The sequence below is a fragment of the Heterodontus francisci genome, chromosome 8 (assembly GCF_036365525.1).
Source record: "Heterodontus francisci isolate sHetFra1 chromosome 8, sHetFra1.hap1, whole genome shotgun sequence".
In the NCBI taxonomy this organism is placed as follows: Eukaryota; Metazoa; Chordata; class Chondrichthyes; order Heterodontiformes; family Heterodontidae; genus Heterodontus; species Heterodontus francisci.
Genome location: NC_090378.1, coordinates 51199785 through 51214306, shown reverse-complemented (window position 1 = coordinate 51214306; position 14522 = coordinate 51199785). Strand labels below are relative to the sequence as shown.

The 14522-nt window shown below is 41.6% G+C and overlaps 1 protein-coding gene across 3 annotated transcripts in view; it reads right to left on the bottom strand.

The window, feature by feature from the left end:
• eps15 (epidermal growth factor receptor pathway substrate 15) overlaps positions 1–14522 on the bottom strand; it is a 217462-nt gene that overhangs the window by 176690 nt on the left and 26250 nt on the right. For all 3 annotated transcript variants that reach the window (XM_068037147.1, XM_068037148.1, XM_068037145.1), the window contains exon 2: positions 340–381. In XM_068037147.1, coding sequence (XP_067893248.1) covers positions 340–381 — 42 coding nt within the window. The remainder of the gene's footprint in view (positions 1–339; positions 382–14522) is intronic.

Here is a 14522-nt window from a genome sequence, read left to right as displayed (position 1 = left end):
TTTTTTTGCATCAAATCATTCATCAGTACATTAGTTATTGTTTTTCACACTTTATTTCATGTACAGGTATCTCTTATTCATTGAATTTGGTCCAGGATAGGCTACCAATTTTATTGTCCAAAATCTGGGAAAATCCAGAATCCGGCATGGTCTTGGTCCCAAGGGTGCCGGATTTTGGACATCGGACCTATATAGTAAAAAGGCTTATTTTTAATTTACAAATTATTCAAATGTTTATTGTAACATAATTTGTTAGAACAGTCTATGCAGTTGAATTTGTTGAGAAATTTACAAGGGTTATGGTCACATGCACAGAATACTAAGTAAAGCTTAATTTACCTGACGATAATACTTTTCATATAAAGGATTTCCACTTGAAAGCTGTAAAGGAATAAAAAGCAATAAGTATTCTGATCTTGTTACAAGCTAAAAACACTGCTTATGATAACTGACACCAACATTTTCAAAAACACTGGAAGCTGGTTCTGAAAGAGTTGATATAATCATTTGTTACTGCCAAAAGTTAGCATTCTTGATTCCTGAAAGATTTGATTTTCCATTTTTGAGACATGTCTACTCAACAGGGGAAACCACCGAACTTGACGAGCATTACAACACACCTCTTGCATAAATTTAGTAACAAAAGACAAGAATTCAACAGGTTACCCTTATTTTTTAAACTTCCAGTCCAATTTTCCCTGCTTCATCCCTTCCATCCTGAAAGTGGCAACTCATGCTGGATTCGAGCCACATGCGCAAGTTCTTTGTACAAGTGGCCATTTTTCATGAGCACCAGCAGGCTTCTCTGTCATCAAAGCTCGACTCAAATCTCTTATAAGTGGACAACAGTGAGCGCGTGCACAAATTTCAAGCAGAGGTCACTAAATACTCATCAGAACCAATAGCTCTGATATAGGAATACCAAGCGCAACATATGACAATACCATCTGTCCAGTCAAGATCTCTTAAATCAATGCAGGCCAGGAATTGAACCCTCCAGTCAAAAACAGTTCTGACAAAGACTCAGAAGAACTGAAGCATTAACTCTACCTCCCTCTCGCCACAGATACGCCTGACCTGCTGGGTGTTCCCAGCATTTTATGCTTTTATTTCAGATTTCCTGCATCTGCAGTATTTTGGTTTTTGTATCATTAACCTTAGGTCACCACTCTGTCATTAATAGGTGTGACCCAAACTACCCTCAATCATAGAATTATACAGCACAAAGAGGCCATTTGGTCCACTTTGCCTGTGCCAGCTCTTTGAAAGAATAATCCAATTAATCCCCCACAGTTTCCCCATGAACCTAATGAAAAGTGCTACATGCAATGAACATTTTCATTTGAAATTTTTGAAGTCTTACTCTATTATTACAGAATTTCAAGCATTTTTGAAGCAGATATAGGAATGCCTGCCCCTTTGGAATTGAAGTCAATTACACAGGACGCAGTTTTTATTGTCTGTGTCTTCTTCTCAGTTTCAGAAAAGAGCAGCGTATTATACAACTGTTCAATTCATACAAAAGCAAAATACTGTAGACGCTGGAAATCTGAAATAAAAACAGAAAATGCTGGAAATACTCAGCAGATCTGGTAGCATCTGTGAAGAGAGCAACAGAATTAACGTTTCAGGTAAAGTTCACAGACCTGAAACGTTAACTGTTTCTCTTTCCACAGATGCTGCCAGACATGCTGAGTATTTCCAGCATTTTCTGGTTTTGTTCAATTTATACATCGTTCGATGACTTTAATATGCTGCACATGACAGCCTAGGAAACTAGTAAAAACTGGCCAACCTTTAAAACAGCAGGCACAGCATCCAGACAGCTGACATCAAGAAAGATGCCGACATGTGAAAACAAGTAGTTACAGAGGTTTTGCAGCTTAATTGGTAGGTACACAGAATATTCCACATTTATAATGGAGAAACATTAAACATGACAACATGAAAGCCTGAAAAGGAAATTTAAAAGATGAAGCTACAAAATTGGTGCCTTTTTAGGAAGTCCAAGAGCATGCTCTCCTGCAATTTTTTTTTTTACATATGTTCTGGTTAATGTTAAACAATAATATGCCTTGCAATTAATAGGTTTTAAATTCATTAAAGATACAACAGCGACATTTGGCTTTTCAACAAGGCAACTGACCAAGTTACCTCAACAGACATACCACCCACATCCAACACGCACTACACTGCCCAGTAAGTTCACAAAGGCATTCTAAACCCTTCAGATGCATTTCAAGAGACAAATCAAAGCTTCCAGAGAGACACGGCCTTCTCCAAAACTCTCCATTTACATTGGTATTCCTTTCTCTCATTAATTCATTTGTGCACTCTTCCCCATTATAAGTATCAGCCTTGGCTCAGAGGCAGCACTCTCGCCTTTGAGTCAACTGGTTGTATTTCAAGCTCCAATCCAAAGATTTTAGCACATAATCTCAGTTGGCACTTCAGAGGAGTATTGAGGGAGTGCTGCACTGCTGGAAGTGCTGTCTTTCTGATGAGACATATTATTCTCAGGAGGACATAAAAAAGATCCCATGGCATTATTCGAAGAGCAGCAGGGGAGTTCCCCTGGTTACCAGGCCAACATTTACCCTTAACTATCAAAAACAGGTAATCTGCTCATTTATTTCATTATTGTTTGTGGGACGTTGTTTTGTGCAAATTGGCTGCTGCAATTCCTACATTAAAACAGTGGTTATGCTTCAAAAGCACTCAATTGGCTGCGAAGCGTTTTAAAATGACTAAAGATTGTGAAAGGGCCTATATAAATACAAGTTATTTCTTCCTAAATATAATTAAACTGATTTTATTTTCCTTCTCTGTTGTTCAGCCTGGTAATTTTCTTTCTCCCTCCCACAAGTACATGCTGGGACTCCCCTCCTCATTCACCCTCAAGAAACGCTGGCACTCTCACCCGAAGTGTTGCTCCCATCAACTGCTCCCTCCTTCCTCAAAATATTAGTCCCACTTTCCATTGTCATTTGCATCAATCTCCTCCTTCCCTCCATTTACAGTCATTGCCATCAACTTCCTCCTTTTCCCTCTTTTCACTGCCATCTTTTTTTGTATTCCTTTGTGGGATGTGAGCAGCACTGGCTAGGCAGCAATAATTGTCCATCCTTAACTGCCCTTGAAAAGATGGTGCCTTCTTCAACTGCTGCAGTCCTTGGGGTAGGTACACCAACAGTGCTGTTAGGAAGGGAGTTCCAGGATTTTGACCCAGCGACAGTGAAGGAACAGCGATATAGTTCCAAGTCAGGATGGTGTGTGGCTTCAAGGGGAACTTGCAGATGGTGATGTTCCCATGCATCTGCTACCCTTGTCCTTCGAGGTGGTAGAGGTCGGGGGTTTGGAAGGTGCTGTCTAAGGAGCCTTGGTGCATTGCTGCTGTGCATCTTGTGTATGGTACACATTGCTGCCACTGAGAGTCTGTGGTGAAGGGAGTGAATGTTCAAGTTTTTTGGATGGGGCACCAATCAAGTGGGTAGCTTTGTCCTGGATGGTGTTGAGCTTCTTGTGTTGTTGGAGCTGCACTCATCCAGGCAAGTGGAGAGTACTCCATCACACTCCTGACTTGTGCCTTGTAGATGGTGGACACACTTTGAGGAGACAAGTGGTGAGTGACTCGCCGGAGAATTCCCATCCTCTGACCTGCTCCTGTAGCCACAGCATTTATGTAGCTGCTCCAGTTCAGTTTCTGGTCACTGCTAACCCCCAGGATGTTGACAGTGGGAGATTTAGTGATGGTAATGTCATTGAACATCAAGGGAAGATGGTTAGATTCTCTCTTGTTTGAGATGGTCATCGCCTGGCACAAATGGTAATTGTCACTCACCAGCCCAAGTCTTGCTGCATTTCATCGTCGTGAATGGTGAACATTGTTTGCTGATGACTGCACATCCCCACTTCTGACCTTATGATGGAAGGAAGGTCATTGATGAAGCAGCTGAAGATGGTTGGGTTCAGGACACTACCCTGAGGAACTCCTGCAGCTATGTCCTGGGACTGCGATGATTGACCTCCAACAACCACAATCATCTTCCTTTGCACTAGGTATGACTCCAACCAGTGGAGAGTTTTCCCCCGATTCCCATTGACTCCTGTTTTGCCAGGGCTCCTGGATGCCATACTCAGTTAAATGCTGCCTTGATGTCAAGGGCAGTCACTCTCACCTCACCTCTGGGGTTCAGCTCTTTTTGTCCATGTTTCGACTAAGGCTGTAAGGAGGTCAGGAGCTGAATGGCCATGACAGAACCCAAACTGAGCATCAAGGAGCAGATTATTGCTGAGCAAGTGCCGCTTGATAGCACGGTTGACAATTCGATCATCAGCAAAGCGATGGAAAGTGAGTAGACTGACAGGGCAGTAATTGGCCGGGTTGGATTTGTCTTGCTTTTTGTGTACAGGACATACCTGGGACATTTTTCAGGTATGTAGATCGCCAGGTAGATGTCAGTGTTGTAGCTGGACTGGAACAGCTTGGCTAGGGGGGGCAGCTAGGTCTGGAGCACAAGATTTCAGTACTATTGCTGCAATGTTGTCAGGGCCCAGGCCTTTGCAGTATCCAGTGCCTTCAGTTGTTTCTTGATATCATGTGGGGTGAATCGGATTGCCTCTAGACTGGCATCTGATGCTGGGGACTTCAGGAGGAGGCTGAGATGGATCATCAAGTCAGCACTTCTGGCTGAAGATGGATGCAAATGCTTCAGCCTCGTCTTTTACACTGATGTGCTAGGCTCCCCCATCGTTAGTGGTTTAATTGTTCACCACCATTCATGACTGTAGGTAGCAGGACTGCAAAGCTTAGATCTGATCCGTTGGTTGTGGCATCACTTAGCTCTATCGCATGCTGCTTTCGCTATTTCACATGCAAGCAGTCCTGGGTTGTAACTTCACTGGGCCGACACCTCATATTTTAGGTATGCCTGGTGCTGCTCCTGGCATGCCCCTCTGCACTCTTCATTGAACCGGAGTTGGACCCCTGGCTTGATGGTAATGGTAGAAATGGAGATATGCCAGGCCATGAGGTTACAGATTGTGGTGGAATACAATTCTGCTGCTGCTGATGGCCCACAGCACCTCATGGATGCCCAGTTTTGCATTGCTAGATCTGTTCTAAATCTATCCCATTTAGTACAGTGGTTGTGCCACACAACACAACGGTGGGTTTCCTCAATATGAAGATGGGACTTTGTCTCCACAAGAACTGTGCAATCATCACTCCTACCAATACCATCATGGACAGATACATCTACCACAGGTAGATTGGTGAGGACGAGTTCAAGTAGGTTTTTCCCCCTTGTTTGGTTTCCTCACCACCTGCCACAAACCCAGTCTAGCAGCTACGCACTTTAGGGCTCGGCCAGCTCGGTCAGCAGTGGTGCTACCGAGCCACTCTTGGTGATGTACATTGAAATCCCCCAGAGTACATTCTGTGCCCTTGTTACCCACAGATTTCTTCCAATTGGTGTTCAACATGGAGAAACATTGATTCATCAGCCGAGGTTGGGTGGTAAGTGGCAATCAGCAGGAGGTTTCCTTGCCAGTGTTTGACCTGATGCCATGAGACTTCATGGGGTCTGGAGTCAATGTTGAGGACTCCAAGGCAACTCCCTCCTGACTGAATATCAATGTGCCGCCACCTCTGTTGGGTATGTCCTGCCAGTGGGACAGGACATACCCAGGGATGGTGATGGTAGAGTCTGGGACATTGTCTGTAAGGTATGATTTCGTGAACATGCCTATGTCAGGCATTTGCTTGACTAGTCTATGGGGCAGCTCTCCCAATTTTGGCACAAGCCCCCAAATGTTAGCAAGGAGGACTTTGCAGTCTCGACAGGACTGAGTTTGCCTTTGTCGTTTCCAGTGCCTAGGTCGATGCTGGGTGGTCCATCTGGGTTTCATTCCTTTTCTTAGACTTTGTAGCAGTTTGGTACAACTGCGTGGCTTTCTAAGCCATTTCAGAGGGCATTTAAGAGTCAACCACTTGCTGAGGGTCTAGAGTCACATATAGGCTAGACCAGGTAAGGATGGCAGATTTCCTTCTCTAAAGGACATTAGTAAAATATCAACAATGAATACATGGTCACCATTCGACTAGCTTTTAATTCCAGATTTATTAATTTAATTTAAAGTTTACTATCTGCCATGGCGGAATTCAAACCTATGTACTCAGATCATTGGCTTGAGCCTCTGGGATTACTAGTCCAATGACATTACCACTACACCATCTACTCTCCTAATGGGCCCATGTTATACTGTACAAACTAGATTAAAAATTAGCTGTTGCAGCATGCTCATCCTTTACATATTCAATAAAACTTAAGACAGTTTTATTGCAACAATTATATAATAATGTAGACTTTCATTTTGAACTGTTTTTAGAACCTCATCTTCTAAAGTCAGTAGTTCTTTTCCCTTGCATTGCATAACATCACATGCCCTGTATATAAATGGGAAGTAAAGCTTAATTCTAAATTATATGACCCAAATCCATGTCGATTGAGTGGCTGAGATAATAAGAAACCTACCACATACTTGAGTCTTCTGCAGCAGAAGCTCGTTCAGGTTATGCAGTACATTGTTATGAAAGGGCTTCTATATTTTTTGTTATGTATATGTTTTTGAGGACTTTATATTTAAATTGTGGAGATGGATTCACTGGAAGGCAGAAGATTTCACAGAAGCTGGACTTTGCTTTGTTGTTAACAGTTCATTGAAAGGACACGGAGATGTTGTTTAAAAACAGCCTTGCTGGAAGTCATGTGCTTTAAACAATAAATAACAGAAACCTTGGCGGCCTGGGAAAGATGTTGATAGAGAAAAGACAGGTCAAGATTTATAGGGGTCAGGAGGCTTGACTCTTGAGATATTGTTTTTGGTTTTGCTTTGGACAGTGTGTTGGGGTGTGAACTGTTTTGAAGACTGTTGGAGAAAACCAGCCAAGAGCTCACCCTCTTCAAACTTCCTGAGAATCAAGTTTAAGAAATAGAGAAACTGATGCTGCATTTCTCACGGAAAGCCTGCCAAACTGATCCTTCAACATCACCTGAAAAGAACTGCTCTCGAAAGATCCCAGTGACAGCCGGCTATGTGTATTTGGGACACCAGACCCAAACGGGACACCTGACATCTTTCCATAGCTTCTCTTTTTTCTTCCAGGAGTAGCAAGTATTTGGCCAAAGTATTTTTTTTTGTCTTTTTTTTTACAACAGATCTCTGCAGAGAGAATTTCTGTATTTCTTTTTCAGAGGGTGTGTGTGTGGGAGGGGGGGGGGGATTTAAAAATGGAACTTTCATATCTCAATCTGTGTGTTAATGCTTTGCTTTGTTACTGGGTAAGTCTTGTTTGATAATAAACTGATAACTTTTTTGTTTATTAATGAATCCTGGTTGGCTTATTTTATTCTGGGATAAAAAAAATAAAGTATATGAACAGTTGTAGTGGTAACCGGATAAACATTTAAATATATGTTGTGACCTGTGGAGAAGTGGAACAAGAAAAGACAGTGCACTCCTCCCGCCTCGGTCATAACAATTGGAAAAGGCTGCAATTTATACAACATAGAGATATAATAGGAGAGTTTTCAGCAAAGAACTGTGGACAAAGTCATCAAAATAAATTGTTTAATTTGGAGTTTTAAGTCAAAAAGAATCCATTGAGAAGATGGGGATTAATATGAAGTCAAAACTAATATTGTGTAAGGATATTTTGGGGGAGATTGTTGCTAATAGTGGAATTAGGTTGACTGGCAATGGGGGTGAAAAAAAATAATAAAAACAAATCTTGCCCAGGCAGGGTAACATTCATATGTAATCTAATACTCCTACTGCCTTCAAAAGACTTCAGTTGGTATCACTTGGTGCAACTAACTGAGAGCCATAATTCTCAGATTACATACCTACACTAACAGTCTCCAGCCAGAGACTGCAAGAGAGCTGATTTTTCACCTGATCAGCTAAGATTTCCCCCTTCTGCACAGTGAAACAGTATGCAATCACAGAAGAGGTCACCCACAGTGGCTGAAGGAAAGCATTTACAGAGCCCAAAATCAACTGTTTTACAACCTCTGAATGCTGGAAAAGCCAAATGTCCACATGAAAAGCAGACACTAACAAGAATGAAAAAGGTAGGAAATTTCAGGAAAATGACCAAATATCAATGATGGAACAGTGGAAAATGTCCCAGTCAGGATGGCGTTGCTTGGAGGAGAACTTGGATATGAACACGGACAATTTTGCTGCTCTTGCTCTTCTTGCTAATACAGGACACAAAGGAGGAAGGTGCTGTTGAAGTAACCTTCATGAGTTAGTGCAGTGCATCAGTAGACTGTACAATGTGTAGCCAGAGTAAGCCAGTGATGGAGGGCATGGTTATGTAATCCAGCGGAGAGGCATTGGTCAAGTGAATTGCTCTGTCCTGAATGGTACTGGGCTTCACGCCTTCCAGATGGACGGTGGAAGTTCGAAACCGCTGCTCACTCGTGTTTATGTTGCTAATATGACTGGCCCAATTAAGCTTCCCATCAAGTGTAACCCCCAAATCCATGATGGTAGGAGGTTCAGCAATCTTAATGCCATTAAGGGTCAGGGAAGATGACTGGGTTTTCTCTTCCATGAAATTGTAATTACGTGGAACTTAAATATACCTGTCATTTGTCAGTTCAAGTTTGGAAGTTATTCATGTCCTGCTTTAGCCTGCCATGTGATGCTTCATTATCAGAGCAGTTATGAAAAGAGCTGAACATTATGGAATCATCAACAAACAGCTCCATTCCTGACCTTATGGTGGAGGGACTGCTAGCAATGAAATATGTGAAGACGGCTCGGACAAGGACACTTCCCTAAAGAACTCCTGAGACGATTGTTACAACTGAGACAGGAGTGCACTGTTTATTCTAGTTCCACTTCTCCACGGGTCACAACATATATTTAAATGTTTTCCTACTTACCGATACGGTCAATCATAGACTTTATTTTTATCCCAGAATAAAACACACCAACCAGGTTGCTTTAATAAACAAAATCAGTTTATTATATAACAAGTCTTAATTAATAATGAAGTAAAGCATAAACACACAGATTGAAATTTTCAAGTTCCCTTTTCACCTTAGCCCCTCACACTCACACACATACACCAGTTAACCAGAAAAATAAAGGGATTTTTGTTTTTAGAGCTCTGTTACAGACAACAAACACTTGAGCTGAATACTTGCTCATTCTTGAAGAAACAGCAGATGAGATATGTTGTGTTCCAAAATTGGCATACAGTCTGGCCTCCGAGTACATGTAGACGGATCACTGGAATCTTTTACAACAGTTCTTTTCAGGCAGCATTGAGAATTAATTTAGCAGGCTTTTCTTCAGACAGGAGACAAGATGAGTGGTCTTCTCAGGATCTTTTAGAGAGGTGCTGGAAAGCAGAGCTGGGTTGTGTTCTTCTCTCCTTCCTTGGAAGTTCTCTTCTCTCCTTGGAAGTTCTCTCCTTTTAGACAGTTCAACCCCAACTCAAAACCATTCAAAAACGAAACTGACAAAAGGTCAACCATCAATCTTGACCTGTCACTTCTTGGTAAACAACTTCACCAGGTGTCCAAAGTGCTCCGTTGTTTATTGAGCTGGAAGTCAGGTGGTTTCCCAGAAAGGCTTGTTGCTATGGCTGGAAGTCAGGCAGTTTCCCGGAAAGGCTTGTTTTCCTCACAAGACCTCTCAATGTCCCTTTCAAAAAACATTTCCAGAGACTGTTTTTCAATGTCAAGTGGCCTTTACATGACCCCCGTTGAACTCCAAAGTTTAACATTTCTTCAATCTTTCAAAAATGAATCCTCAAAAAATATATTTAACAAAACAAAGAGGCACTATCGTAACACGATATCCTAGGTAAATGATAATTGATCAAAAGCCTCATTCTAATCACCTATACCCAAAGGCACTATTAATTCCAGCATAAAACACATCCCAATAGAAAATATACGAAGAGTCCAGTTACATGCATCTATTTATTATATGGAGCCCTGTATCCATAGTTATATCTAAAGGCATGATCCTTCAGCTGCAAAAGAGAATCAAAATTTAACAGAAGTCATTAAAGCAACAATTTGCATTTATACAGCACCTTTAACGTAAAGTGTCCCAAGACACTTCATAAAAGCAGTGGAGTGGGTTATACTATATGTGCAGAGTGAGAGACAAAACCTAAAAGAGATGAGAAGAGAAATATCCCAAAGATTTTAAATTTACAGTAGATAACAGTTTCTAATTTCAAAGCACTGCATTTTCATAGTACATTTAGTCCTGATCCACTAAGTTGCAAATCCATTCCAGTTTGCCAGGTTTTCATATCAACAAAACCTGAAGTTTATAAATGAAAACTTGAGAGCAAAGCTTCCCAAAATCTCCCACACAGATTGTTGATCGAAGAGATTACAGAAATAACCACAAAGGAATTCAAAACATCCTGAAAAGTGCATGCCCTGTACAAATTTGACTAAATGGGACAAATTTATTATTTTAGTCAGTTTAAATTTTTCCTCTTTAATAGTATCACCCTTCTTTACTCACTATCCCTACAGAAAGAAATGATTCAGAGATCTGCCATGCCTGCTGTTGTGGCTCTTTACATGGCGCAAATGAGTCCCAGGGTGATTGGTCATCTGCATTCTACACCCTCCTCTGCTCAATACCTGCCACATGGCAGTCAAAAACAATATACCCTTTCCTCAACTCATCTTCCTCTCTGACTACTTGCTCAGGCCAAACCAGACAATGTCCAACCTTGGTGTGCTGCTTAATCCGAAATCAAAACAACATTACAGGGCTGCTCGGATCCGTGAAGTGTACATCCTGTTCCACATGGGAACTCCTGGATGCTTCTCATGTCCTGGATAATCATCTGTGCAGTAAGTGACATCAGGTTTCAGAGCTTGAGCAGTAGCTGGCGTTACTGCTGCATAACCAGGAGGTTGAAAGCTTCGTGGATAACACGTTTACAGATGTAGTCACCCTGCAGCTTAAGAGTATGCAGGCAGAGAGGGAATTCGTGACCATCAGGCAGTCAACAAGGACCAGACAGATAGTGCAGGAGTCCCCCGAGTGCATTTCACTCTCCAACCAGTATTCCATTCTGAATACTGGTGAGAGTGATGGTGCAGCCAGAACCAAGTCCATAAGACTACGGCTGACTCAGCTGTAAGGGGGTGGGGGAAGACAATGGTGCACAGAGAATTGGAAGAGACGGATAGCACTCGAGTAAGGTATTAGGTGGGGTCAGAAAAGAGGGAATGCAATAAGGTCTAAATTAGGGTTCCTGTGCATGTATGCAAATGCACAGTGTGTTAAATAAGGTTGATGAGATGCAGGCACAGATAGCCACATGGAAATATGATATTGTGGCGTTGAGAGACCTGGCTCAAAGGAGGGTAGGGATGGGTACTAAATATTCCAGGATACAAGATGTTCAGAAAAAATAGGGAAGAAAAGAAAGGAGGAGGCATAGCAGTATTAAGGAGAACACTAAAGTGCTGGAGAAAGATGTCCCAGAAGGGTCAAGGTAAGAATCTATTTGGTTAGAGCAACGAAACAATAGAAAAAGAAAAATTCCAAGGGGAGAACCCACCATCCATGGTTAACTAAAAAAGTTAAAGATGGCATCAAACTTAAAGAAAACGCATATAATTGCATAAAGATGGCTGGCAGGTCAGAAGATTCGACAGAATTTAAACAGCAGCAAAGAATGACTAAAAAATTAATAAGGAGGGCAAAATTAGAGGAGGAGAGAAAGCTGGCTAGAAATATAAAAACAGATAGTAATAGTTTCTATAGATATTTTAAAAAGAAAGGCATTAACAAAATGAGCTTTGGTCCTATAGAGAGAGAGTCTGGTGAATTAATAAGGGAAAATAAAGAGATGGCAGATGAATTGAACTGGTATTTTGCATTGGTCTTCACTATAGAGAATACAAATAACATCCCAGAAACAGTTTTAAATCAGGAAATGGAAGGGAGCGAGGAACTCCAGAAAATTACAATCACCAGGGAAGTGGTACTGAGCAAATTGTTGGAGCCGCGGGCTGACAATCCCCGGGTCCTGATGGACTTCATCCTGGGGTCTTCAAAGAAGTGGCTAGTGAGATAGTTGATGCGTTGGTTTTATTTTTCCAGAATTCCAGAGATTCGGGGAAGGTTCCATTCGATTGGAAAATAGCCAATGCAACTCCATTATTCAAAAAGGGAGGGAGACAAAAAGCAGGAAACTACAGGCCAGTTAACTTAACATCTGTCATAGGGAAAATGTTAGAAGCTATTATTAAAGATGTTATGTCAGGGCACTGAAAAAATTTCAAGGTAATCTAGCAGAGGCAACATGGTTTTGTGAAAGGGAAATCATGCCTAACCAACTTATTGGAGTTCTTTAAAGTAGTAACATGTGCTGTGGATAAAGGGGTACCAGTGGACGTACTGTACTTAGATTTCCAGAAGCATTTGATAAGGTGCCACATCAAAGGTTATTGCGGAAAATAAAAGCCCATGGTGTCGGGGTTAACATATTGGCATGGATAGAAGATTGACTAGCTATCAGGAAACAGAGAGTAGGCATAAGGAGGTCATTTTCTGGTTGGCAAGATCTAATGAGTGGTGTGCCACAAGGATCAGTGCTGGGGCCTCAACTTTTTACAATTTATACAAATGACTTCGATGAAGGAACCGAAGGTATGGTTGCTAAATTTGCTGATGACACAAAGATAGGTAGGAAAGTTAGATGTGAAGAGGACATAAGGAGGCTACAAAAGGATATAGATAGGTTAAGTGAGTGGGCAACGATCTGGCAAATGGAGTATAATGTGGGAAAATGTGAAATTGTCCATTTTGGCAGGAAAAATAAAAAAAGCATATTATCCAAATAGAGAGAGATTGCAGAGCTCTGAGATGCAGAGGGATCTGGGTGTCCTAGTGCATGAATCGCTAAAGGTTAGCTTACAGGGACAGCCAAGTAATTAGGAAAGCTAACAGAATGTTATCATTTATGGCGAGTGGAACTGAATACAAAAGTAGGGAGATTATGCTTCACTTGTACAGGACATTGGTGAGACCACATCTGGAATACTGTGTACAATATTGGTCTCCTTATTTAAAGGAGGATGTAAATGCGCTGGAAGCAGTTCCGAGAAGGTTTACGAGCCTAATACCTGGAATGAGCGAGTTGTCTTATAAGAAATGATTGGACAGGCTAGGCTTGTATCCGCTGGAGTTCAGAAGAGTAAGAGGCGACTTGATTGAAACACAGAAGATCCTGAGGGGTCTTGACAGGGTGGATGTGGAAAGGATGTTTCCTCTTGTGGCAGAAACTAGAACTAGGGGTCACTGTTTAAAAATAAGGAGTCGCTCATTTAAGACAGAAATTAGGAGAATTATTTTCTCTCAGAGGGTCGTGAGTCTTTGGAACTCTCTTACTCAAAAGGCGGTGGATGCAGAGGCTTTAAATATTTTTAAGGCAGAGGTAGATAGATTCTTGATAAGCAAGGGGGTGGAAGGTTATTGAGGGTAGGCGGGAATGTGGAGTTGAGGTTACATTCAGATCAGCCATGATCTTATTGAATAGCGGAGAAGGCTCAAGGGGCCGAGTGGCCTACTCCTGCTCCTAATTTGTTTGTTCATATGTAGGTAGAAGCCTTTAGAAATGATAATTGGGACAAAATTAACAGTCACATGGGCTAATGTTGGTTAATTAGGAAAGCCAGTGTGGATCTGTTAAGGAAAAATCATGTTAAAATCTAACTTGATTGAGTTTTTTGATGAGGTAACAGAGAGGGTTGATGAGGGTCATGAGGTTGATATGGAATACATGGACTTCCAAAAGCTATGTCACGAAGTGCCACACAACAGGCTTGTCAGCAAATTTAGAGCCCATGGAATAAAAGGAACAGTAGCAGCATGGATACAAAATTAGCCAAGTGATAGGAAACAGTAAGTCGATGTGAACGGTTGCTTTTCCGACTGGAAAAAGGTTTATAGTGGGCTTTCCCAAGGGTCAGTGTTAGGACCCCTGCTTTCCGTGATATATATCAAAGACCTAGACTTGGGTGTACATGGCACAATTTCAAAATATGCAAATAACACAAAACTTGGAAACATTGCGAACTGTGAGGGGGATAGTGATAACCTTCAAGAGGACATAGAGGGCTGGTGGAATGGGTGGACAAGTGGCAGATGAAATTTAATGCAGAGAGTGTGAAGTTATTAATTTTGGTAGGAAGAAAGAGAAGAGGCAATATAAAATAAAGGGTATAATTTTAAAAGGGGTGCAGGAGAAAAGGGACCTGGGGGTATATGTGCACACATCACTGAAGGTTACAACACAGATTGAGAGAGCAGTAATAAGGCATACAGGATCCTGAGCTTTGTAGATTAGATTAGATTAGAGATACAGCACTGAAACAGGCCCTTCGGCCCACCGAGTCTGTGCCGAACATCAGCCACCCATTTATACTAATCCTACACTCATCCCATATTCCTACCAA